Here is an 11,422-nt window from a genome sequence, read left to right as displayed (position 1 = left end):
ACAAATAAATGATAAGTTATAATTAATAAGAGCGCTTTATATATCCACTATAATTGATATAAAGATTCAACAATTCTTCATCCAAAATTTGCGAACTTTTCAATAATTTAGCCATGGACTTATTCATATATTTACTTTTCTTATTCTTATAATTGGTGCTCATACTATTTTAAATGAATTTGTTTCCAAAAGGTGCTTGGTCCTCGTTATCCACATAAGAAAAAGGATTATCCTACTCATAATCTAGTCATGAACAAATTGTATGCTAAAGTAGTAAAGTACACGTATTAGTAGAGGAAAAGGTACGTTCAAATTGACAAAACAATCTATGATACGTTAGTTATCCATTATTAAAAATGATAATTAATCAAACCACTTCATAAAGTTTTTCTGTCACAAGTTTTTCAGTTAGAAGCTGCTCCAGCTAAAAGATTAATTATAAATAATTAATTTTGTATGTGTGGATAGCATTTCTGGTAAGATAGTACACGAGAAATTGAACATCATCATGTTGGCGTGGATCCAAGTCATTGCAACCTTACAATTTTTATTTTGTCAACACCTAATAATCAGGGCCGTTTCTGAGTTTTTAGGGGCCTAAGGGCAAACTAATAATTAGGGGCCCTATAATTAGGGTGTTTGCGTAATTTACTAAATATAATTCAATTTCTTAAATACTATACTTAAAAAATAAAAATAGTATTAACTTAAAGTGCGAATATGCTACATTTAAGATAAAAATGTTATTGTATAAAATTCATTAAAAATATTAACACTTGAAAAAGTAGCCAAAAAAAAGTCGGTACTCGGGAGTATCATATATGTACCTTGGATATACTCAAAATAAATAGTGTTATTACACTTTTTATAAGATATTAGAAAATTTATACCCTATTTGTCTTGGTTTATACTTCATGTATTCTATTTTTGGTGTTTTAAAATTTCGTTAACGTTCTAGTTTTATTTTACATACTTTTATAATATCTCCTTTGTTTTTTTTTTTTAAATTCCTCAAATTGTTTTTGTACAATATTAAGGGACAAGAGAGTAGTAAATAATTAAGAAAATTGGATGCCGACTATATATAAAAATAAAACTCAAAAGGCTCAAACAATAAGAGGGAAAATTGAAACAAATACAAGAAGAAAACAAGTAAACATGAAGAGTTCTTATAAAATTTCCCAAAAAAAAAAAAAAGAATAAAAAAAAAAGCAAATGGTTAAAATAGAAAGAAGAGTAGATTAAAAATAAAGAAAGAAGCAGAATTGAAAAACGAAACAAAAACATGAATGACAGGTATCGAACCCAAAACACAAAGCTAATTAAAATTCCACTATAACAAGATACAACTTTCTATTGGCCGTTGCACTAGTTTATTTATTTGTCTAACATTTTAGGAGATTAAACTTAATAGCTTAAACATTTTTCATAGAAACAGAGATTTTGATTTGGGGGCCCTGGGCGGCAGCCCCGGCTGCCCTGGTCCAGCGACGGCACTGCTAATAATATTTCCATGCTATCTTCTGAGATTTTTTATTATTAGATTTATACTTGTATATAACAACAGCACTTTTAACAGTTTTTTAAATAGAGGTAGTTATTTAAGATGGACGGTGGAAAGGATAGTTCGACCGCCTTACGTATGTTCATACAAGTATTTTACGTTGCACTGCTACTTAGGGATTGCCCTTGCCCCACACGGTCACCTGCCTCATGTAACACATGCATTTCCAAAAAAAATCCATAAATTTTGTCAAGATCTTTAATTTGGACAATTTAAATAGACATCGCAAAAAGTGTAAAAGAAGTTGAAGCTTTAAGTGCAAGCGGCTTCAATTCGTATTAACTGAATAATAGATGTACGCGTGAGGAATTTGTCATTTGAATTGCACAAGATGACACCATATATCTATTTAAGTCACTACAATCAAAATTATGTTACGTTTGAAGAAATTAGGTACAGTGGTGGTTTTGATGTATACATCCTAAACACCCATAATGATGTTGAATTGAGATAGTCGTGAAATTTGAGTTTTCATATAATGAATCGAGGAAATGGACAAACCAAGGGAATAAGTTGTCTGATAGGGTATATAAACCAATTTAGGGCTTCAACCATCCCCTTAAGTTTTTGGTCGAGTCAATCCTTTAACATTGTCGGCACTCCTTTTCTCCTAGATCTAAATAGCTAAACCATGTTTCATTAACATTCATCTCATTTGCTACAAATGTCTTAATTTTTGAACAATATAACATGTGTGAGTTAAGGTTAATCGATCACCCCACATAAACATTGAGAAGGGAAATAATTAACAAGTCAGTCTAGTGGTCAACTAGCTTTTAAAGTAGTTATTACTTTTCAGTATTTTCTCATGAGTTGAGGATTAAACCATGTTGAATTTGGTTGAGGATTAAACACACATATGATTGTCATATTTTCATATGAAATATGCTTAAATAAAAAACATAACAATTGATCATATACATTTATGATATACATACAACTAGGGGTGTTCAGAAAAATTGGTCCGGAACGAAAAATGATACAACTATACAAGTGATACAACTTTTTTTTTTTTTTTTTTGAAAAGGTAAGAAAAAATAACACTAGGAAGTCCTCCTCACGAGGAGAATTCCTAATGTGTCAGAAGAAAGAATAGAAAACAAATTATAGTTATTACGAACATCAATATCCATACTACTACACACTAAATGGCCTATATTAGCTATCCAATCCGTTTTTTGCCTCTTAGTAGACGTGTTGGATACTCCAATTGTGAAACCGAGAAAGAAGAGAACAAATGTCTTCGATAATATTTGCCAAGGTACTGCCCAAAGTTGATGACTAATAGGTTATCACTTTCAATTTCAATTTCAATGTCTAGAATGCCACATTGAAAAGCTTGTTGGACTCCTTTATGAAGAGTCATAGCTTCCTCTATAAATACTTTGGCGTTATGAGGTTAAACGTAGATGCCTTGATAAGTGTTCCACTGCTATCTCTAATAATAACACGTGCTGCTGATGAGTTGTTACAAACCAAGCCGTTGAAGGGGATTGAGTATGAAAAGAATGAAGAAACATAAATACTTGGTTTTCAGCCCAAAAGGCCAGGAGCACGTCTACCCCAATTATTACAGGTGGGCCGAAAGTGCTAAACTTAAAAGCCTAATCACCGAATACATATTTTACTTAGGCTTGGGTCAAAGTCTGATTGGGCCGTCAATGGGCTTCACCGAACATGTGGGCTGGTAAGGTCATTTACGGTCAACTATACCTCTATCTCCAACATAAAAAGAGAATAAAATAAAGAGGTCAAGTCAAAGGTGCATTGTTCAATGTTGGAGTATTTCAGTACTTGTAATTGAATTCATTCATTCATTCCTGGATAATCCCAGGTAACTCCATATCATGATACTACGGCTCTCTCTACAAGGGTGACAAGCTGACAACTGAATCTTTGCCGTTCGATGCACGGGGCTCGTTACACATTGCATCGTTATTGCCACTTTACAATTTACAACTACTGAGACTAGAGAAAAAAAAATAATAAATACTGAGTAATGTGTATTATAAAATGAAAATGATGTATTACAACTCTGTTCTTTTGATCCTTTTGAGCTGAGCTGAGTAGCTGTCAGTATAGAAAATATTATTAATACTCAGAATAGCACAACATCTCAAAATAAGGGGCATTTGTTTCTAAAAGCTCGTCTCACTAGCTCATTATTTACGTGGTCAAACTTTGACCTTGTGTTTTGATTTATACAATAGATATATATATTTTTTTTAAACCATACAATAGATAGATATAAACTAGCATGTGATATCTTTTTAGATTTTCCTTAATATATATTCTCCAAATGTCAACTTTTTTTAATTTTCATTTATATATATCCAAACATATTCATGGTCAAAGGTACACATTGGAGACGACCGCGTAAATGCAAATTAAGTTGAACTTTGAGATTCAGAGGGGGTATATAGTTTTTAGGGCTACATATACATAAGAAGCTACAAATTGAAAAAATACATGGAATTTAAATTTACTATATTGAATTACGCATAATTTGGTCCTGTATTTCTAACTTAATATCAAATTAAGAAAGACATCATATGTTTATGATATTATATACTCCCTCCGTCCTTTTATTAGAATTGTTAAATTATGTATCAGAGAGCACAATATTTATAGTAGGTTAATGTTTTCGTAAATAATGTTCTCTCATTTCACATGAATGTTCCTTATCCTATTTTTAATGTCCATTGATTTTTTTTTCCGCATATATTTTAATGTTTGTACAATGTATTCGTCCTTTTAGTTCAAATTACTGAGAACTCGTATAAGGGTTGTAAAATATATATATATATATATATAAAGAACTCGTACAAGGGTGTGATATAGTGAACATAATAACGATTATGTACTCGCAAGTTAACTTCACCTAATTATCATCACATCCTCAGGAGCAATTAGTATCAGAGGTGCAAAGACGCAGTTCAGGGTGGTAGCTAGACTAATGATCGATGAAAAGTGAACTACAAATAAGAAATTTAGAAATCCGAGTATTTTTAAATAACACGTGAATCATTATTAAGGGTAGATCGACCAAATTTGTATCCCTTTCCGAAATGTGTGTCTATTAATTATTTTCCTTCAAGACCCTTAATTAATTTTTCAAAAAAGGGGATCATTAATAGATGCATGACATGTCTTTAAATCTTTGTTAAACATAAGAGGCATTATGATTAATGAGAACATCCTGAATAATAAAAGGGGAAGGCATGATTTGGATACCTGGAATAATTTGGATCCAATGCACTCATACTAATGCGAGTCATAACTTTTCCTCTTCGAATCTATGTGATAAACCTACTTTCTCAACTAAAGATATGATATTCTTTAAAAAAATTACCTCTATTTCTATTTATTTTTAATCTACACATTGTTACCTTGTATTTTTGGAATCTTAAGAGTTACTATAAGCTTTAATTATCAGATCAAATATCAACTAGCAACTGTGTCATTGACTTGTATTATTTTTTACTAACATTATATTCATTTAGTTAAATTAGGTAGAGACACAAGATACTGTAGCTTAAGAATTAGGTAGACAGCAAATTGATTTTGTGAAGTGAGTGATAGTATAAATGTCACACGTTTATTACTTTTATTTTTTTTTTTTTAATTTTATATATTGACAGCCACGTTTATGGCTAGGTGGGCTGGAAGATAAATGGGGACTCAAATACACTAATTTAATAAAATTGCAATAAATTATACAATAGTGTAGCATCTAAATTTAAGTAGGGTGGAAAATTGGGTTGGTGACTTGAACTAATTAATAATTTACACTGTTGTTGCCAAAATTGAAACATGATTTAAGGATAAATATGGAACCTAAATTCAGTAGGCACTACTAGTTTTCCTTAAAAGTCATTGGGTTTCTAAGTAGATTTCACATTTGATTTTAGTGAAAAAGTTAGTATAACAAAATAAATTTGTAAGAAAAATGTTGTGAATGACTTGATTAACGAACTAAAAGTCTTATTACATCTTAAATGTAGTGAATGTTAGTAGAGAAGGAGTTATGTCCCCGCTAATTGGTTGTCATATTAAGTTTCACACATAGTTATGTGAAAATATTAAATATATTTCCTACTCTGATGTACTCTGTAATTATATTTTTGTGAGTTTGTCTAATTTGTATGGTATCAGTTGATTAGTTCATACAACTTTAAAAATAATTATAGGATAAGTAAATATCACATTTAGAAAAAATCGAGCTCGAGCCATATTATCACGTGTCTAGGTAGTATTTATACGTGTGTTCTCCCAAATAGTACCAACAAGTAAAGTTGATAATCATATTATATGTATAGAGTAGAGACAACAAACAACAACCTTAGTCATTTTGCGCTTAATAAACACTAATTAAAACTAGCTGTTCAAGAGACAATTGCATAGATTAAAGTAAGTTATTGACATGACAATTACTTAGTCAGGTTAATGGTGAAGTATACTTTATACCCAGGCTTCAACTCCATGTATTCATCGGTACAAATGAACTCCTAATTTCATTTATATCATACACAGTTTTAAATTGATAGATTAACAAGTAGAATCTATCATCTATTTTTTTTCAACATACTTATAGTTTAAGGTTAACATTTGGTCAAACCATGACAATTTTAACAGTTAATTGCTCACATACTAGTATAAAGTAAAAATGTTACAAACGTTTGTGACCTTTGAAAATGAGATGCACCCTTGGATTAATGGTAAAAGATAATTAAGTGAAAAGTCCAGTAGTGAAATTGTGATTTATGAAAGCAGCAGTCCCAAACCAACCAGAGAGGAAAACAAATACCAACTGGCAAAGTGAGTGAGTGTGAAATGTGAAGTGTGATTATTTTAATAAGGGGTATTTGCCAGTTGGGAATTAGAGTAGTCAATATTGATAGTTGAAATGTTCCATTATTTTGGCGCCAAATTAAGCAAAATAATTATAACATGGAATGACGTTGTGGTCCCTCCTTTTTTCTGTTTTCTTCCCACGGGGATGATGCTCGTGTTTGCTAATTATACTCATCTCTGCTCACTCGAGTATAACAGTGTATTTTGATAAATACTACTAGTATAATACTAAGCGTCTGTTCTTTTCAGCTTATTTTCAATTCATTTCACTTTAATTCCTAATTTTTTTCTTTTATAAAATATTCAGTTCAGTTCAGTTCAATTCAATTTACTTCAGTTCAGCTTAACTCAGCTCAGTTAATGAAAACAGACCCTAATACGGAGTATCTAGCACATATTATATTTCGTATTAATGAAATTGTTGTATAGCATGAATTAATTTGTCTTCATTCTAAAAGCGTTTCATTAAGAATTTCTTTTTTTACTCCATGTATTCGTATGATTTAAAATTACATCTAGTGAAAGTACAATATATTTTAGATGACACAACTTATAAGTACAATAAATTATGTGTTATCAATCAATTATATTATAAAAAAATCTACCATGACATTAAACCAATGTATTGATTATATCTATTGGAGAATTACTCGACTAAAATATCATTATAATACAAGTTTTCATTAATTGTAGCTCTAGTCTCCTCATCTCGTTATTTCATGAATAGTGACTAATAATGTTCTTTATATGGAGTATAATTGAAAGAATGTCAAATACTTCCCCATACTCTGCGATTTTTTTGTAGTATGCTTCAGACACTTAGCCACTCTACATCTTATCAATATCATACGTCGTATTACAAGATTTACAACAAACATTACCATAGCTAGGTTCGATCTTGATAAATATTTATAAATGGTAATGTATCGTCAGATAATTAACTATTTAATTTTCATGATCAACTTTTCTTATTTTACATCAACAAACGAGTATCATCTTGAAACCAGCTATGTGGCTAACATGAAATCATCTTGAGTTCTTATCCTTAAAAAACAATATTCTTTATATGGAAACTTGAGAGGAATCTTTCTAATTAATTTGTATATTTTCTTACAACTACGTATACTTTTGTACTCCGTATTTTTCAATAAGTTACTAATCATGATGATTTTTACTAATTAGAATTGATTAAATCCGAATTGAATTTATCCACGGATAACTTAAGTATGTATTTGGAGTAGAAAACAGAGCTTAATAGAGTATAGTTTGTTTAAAGAGATAAGAATTTGAATATTTGATTGTTATCTTCATGAGAAAGATATACTTGAGTGAAAATGGTAAATTTATTGAATTTTTGTTTCGAAAGAAAAAAAAATAAAACAATTAAATTACCTTTTTCAACTATATCTTTGAATTTAGACTTTTAGTAGTTAGAAAAATACTCTTTGACCGATCGTCAAACTTTATTAACCACCTATTAGATTATTGGATTAGTGTTATAGTTAACAAAAATACAAGATTTATATAAATAATTACTGTAATTCATATGATTTCTCCTTCATTTTTTTTTGACACAATGATTTCTCCTTCATGCTGGCCTAATAACTATCCATTTCCATGACTTTGCTCTAAAAAGAGACGAGGCCATGTTTTTCAGTTGAGAACCCTTGTGAAATTCATGTTATCTATTTTTTCTATTAAATATTATGAATATTCATGCTTTATCTCTGTAGATATTCTCCAAAATCCAAATCAATTCTATATATTTTGCCAAAAATAGCTTAATGTCTAATCTTCTCTATAATTATTTTCGAATACCCCTTCAAAAAAAAAAAATAAAAAATAAAAAATCGAATAATGACCATATAGTGTCAAGTGTTAGTCAGCTTCTAAAATAATTACATGAATTAGTGAGCAATATATTACGAATCTCCTTTTTTAAACATAGGATGCAATATACATACTCATACTACCGAATTCAATAGTTTACCATGCATTTACGAATACATAAACTATTAACACGTACAACACATGTATGTAACAAATAAACATTTTAATCTTTCTACATTCATGTGCACTGTATACTGCATGCAAATATTAGTTAGATCAATATCATCTATCTAGTGTGTACATTTACACACACCACATATACCTACACACTATTTTCAAACTCGTACTTAGTTGACTTTATTACCATCAATTAACTCCTTAACCCACATTTTACACAGCAGTCAATCACTAGTCAAAAAAAAAAAAAAAAAAAAAAAAAAAAAAAAACTGAAACTTAAGTGAGTGCAAAAAAAAAAAACAACAGTTAATTCATATATAACCGCTGGAAAAAAAAAAAAAAAACACAATCTGTATATCACATCCGCTAATTTTGGCGGCACCAAAACCGCTCTCAACACCTCCCCCACACCTTTTAGACACTCTTTTAGCGCCAGAATCCTCTCTCCTCTTTCCTCCTAGATTACCTCAATCCCAATTTTTCTCCTATTTTAGCACTTCAATTTTCCTACTTTTTCTTCTTTCTTCACTCCTTAATTTCATACTACTACTACTGTAAATTCTTCATGGAATCCAAACCCAAAACCCCACAAAATTAAATTAAAAAAAAATAAAATAAAAAAAATAAAATAATGGAGGGTTCAAGCTCTCAACCTTCATCATCTAATCTACTCTGTCGAGAAGATAAATCTTACTTAAATGAAGGAGATGAACAAAATCGGGAATCCCAATTTCAGAATTCTCAATTAGTTCCGTACTATCAAGATTTGGATTCTGAAGATGATTTTTATCTTCAAATGTTGGTTAGAAGAGAGATTAATTCATCGTCTTATTCTTCTTCCAATTTCCCTTCTTGGTTAAAGAATTCTCGTGCTCTTACCATCAATTGGATTCTCAATGTATGTGCGTTGTATTTGTTGTCTTCCCTTTTTTAATCAATCACTCAATTAATTAATTTATCAATTTGATTTGTTGTTTGTTTAATGTAGGCTAAAGATTCATTTGGGTTTCAAAATCAAACTGCTTATGTATCAATCTTGTACTTGGACCGTTTCTTATCAAGAAGATACATCTATGTGATTTCTGTTTTTATCATTATCTTTATCTTTTTTTTTTCTTTTTTTTTTTAATTTTTTTATTTGGTTGTTGAAAATGAAATGTTGAATCAATTTAATTAATGGGTTTGATTAATTTTTATAATATGGTAGGAACATCAACCTTGGGCAGTTACATTACTAGGAGTATCATGTTTATCATTGGCTGCGAAAATGGATGAATGTAAAGTGCCTGCATTATCAGAATATCAAGTACCCGATTTCGAATTCGAAAGAAATGTGATGCAAAATATGGAGCTTCTTGTTTTAACTACTTTGGAATGGAACATGACTTTGAGTACTCCTTTTGTTTACCTTAATTACTATGCTAGTAAGTTGGATGATCAAAATGTTGATCGACTGATTTCAAGAGGAACTCAATTAGTAATGGGGTTTATTAAAGGTATAGTCTTTATCGGATAATCTTATGTAATTTCAATGTTATTGAATATTTGTATTGTTTTTGTATAATATATGGTTTGATTTGATGATGCAGAGAGTAATTCGGTGGGTGATTATTATCCATTTGTGGTTGCTGCCGCGGCAGTGATGGCTGCTATTGATTGGCAATTAACTCAAGAAGCTTTGAAGCTTAGGATTAGTACTGTTTCATTGTGGCAGGCTTCAGACGATGTAAGATTTCTTTCTCTTTAAACTCGTGATTAATCAATGCATTGTTATTTGTTAGTACTTGTGTTACCCGGACATGGGTACGTGTCCAAGTGTTGGACTTGAATAATATAGTGTTTTTTGAAAAATTTTGATACTCATGTGACAATGTGGGAGTGTTGAGGATCCGATATGGGTACTACACTAGTACGTGAGTTGAGATGAAGAGTTTGGAGCGAAATGTAGTAGATTGGAGCAACTGTAATCTGATTCTGTTTACATGATTGTAATGCTGCAGCAGCAGAAGCAGCAGCAGGAGAAGCAATTGGTTTCCTGTTATAGCTTGATGCAGAGATTGTGTTCTAGGGAAATTCCTAGTACTCCTAACTTGACTACTGAAGTTGAACAAACTACTACTACTGATAAACCAAGTACATCAGGCACAAAGAGAAAGCTAACATTCAGAGACAGTGACCAAAATCCTGATCTGCCGGACTGACAAAGCTCAATTGATCGATCAATAACCAATCCCGGGATAATAATCGAGTTTATCGGTGATTAAGCATTGTTTTAGGATGGATGGATTAGTGCAAGGGAGGTGCTTATCTTAGTTGAGAAATTGGTACTTGCATTATTTTTGTTTTTGTTTTTGCTTTAGTTTTTCCTTCTTATAAACAGAAAAAAAGAAGGGAAGTTTTTTTGATTGTGGGGTTACAAATTTCCTATACCCAACAAAAGGGTCTGGCAGGGACAACCTACCATTTGGACCAGAAACATGGAAGTAAATAAATAAGAGAGAGAGAAAGAGAGAAATAGATGATTTTTCAGAACATCCAGGTATAAGAGGTTGACTGAAAGGCCAAAAGTCATTAAGTAAGAAATAGCAGAAGTGAAAAAAAGGGGGCCAATTATTTGTTCTTTAGTTCATTCTTAGGATACTGTTTCATTTCTATGCCTGCCTTTTAACCATTTTTCATATTTTGTTGTAGTAAACTAGTAGTAGTATTTATATTTATATTGCTTTCTCAGACTTTTGTTGATCATATAAAATGTATTTTAGCTCGTATTGTTTGTTTGAGCATTCATATAAGCATACATACTCTTTTTACAATATGTATGGAATACTTTTCAATGAAAATCCCTTCTCCTTTGGAACTCTATGATTTCTACAAATTAAAGCCGTCCGTTTTCCTTACGTCTTATTTTGTGCATGTAAACTTGATAAAGTTGACTCATACCTAATCATTTTACCTAATGTAAAAGTATATGGAATTATATTGGCTTGATTTTGACT

The 11,422-nt window shown here is 30.7% G+C and overlaps 1 protein-coding gene across 3 annotated transcripts; it reads left to right on the top strand.

Annotated features, from left to right (window-relative positions):
- The first annotated feature begins 8,794 nt into the window (after positions 1–8,794).
- Positions 8,795–11,278, top strand: LOC145563045 (cyclin-D5-1-like). 3 transcript variants are annotated; one of them, XM_081623452.1, is made up of 5 exons: positions 8,795–9,324; positions 9,415–9,453; positions 9,634–9,922; positions 10,016–10,152; positions 10,427–11,278. In XM_081623452.1, the coding sequence occupies exons 1-5, from the start codon at positions 9,058–9,060 to the stop codon at positions 10,625–10,627; spliced, it is 933 nt and encodes a 310-aa protein (XP_081479578.1). In that variant the 5' UTR covers positions 8,795–9,057; the 3' UTR covers positions 10,628–11,278. The 3 variants fall into 3 exon arrangements, with proteins under 3 accessions (XP_081479578.1, XP_081479577.1, XP_081479579.1); XM_081623451.1 differs by having other exon boundaries at positions 9,415–9,501; XM_081623453.1 differs by lacking the exon at positions 9,415–9,453.
- Positions 11,279–11,422: the final 144 nt, after the last annotated feature.

This window comes from Chenopodium album, chromosome 10 (assembly GCF_948465745.1).
Source record: "Chenopodium album chromosome 10, dcCheAlbu1.1, whole genome shotgun sequence".
Taxonomy (NCBI): Eukaryota; Viridiplantae; Streptophyta; class Magnoliopsida; order Caryophyllales; family Amaranthaceae; genus Chenopodium; species Chenopodium album.
This window is presented reverse-complemented; position numbering and strand designations above follow the sequence as displayed.

Bases quoted from the DNA above. Each gene is read 5' to 3' on its own strand.
- LOC145563045 (XM_081623451.1), top strand. From the start codon at position 9,058: ATGGAGGGTTCAAGCTCTCAACCTTCATCATCTAATCTACTCTGTCGA. The intron at 9,502-9,633 runs GTGATTTCTGTT...ATAATATGGTAG, and splicing joins TATCAAGAAGATACATCTAT to GAACATCAACCTTGGGCAGT. The intron at 9,923-10,015 runs GTATAGTCTTTA...TTGATGATGCAG, and splicing joins AGTAATGGGGTTTATTAAAG to AGAGTAATTCGGTGGGTGAT.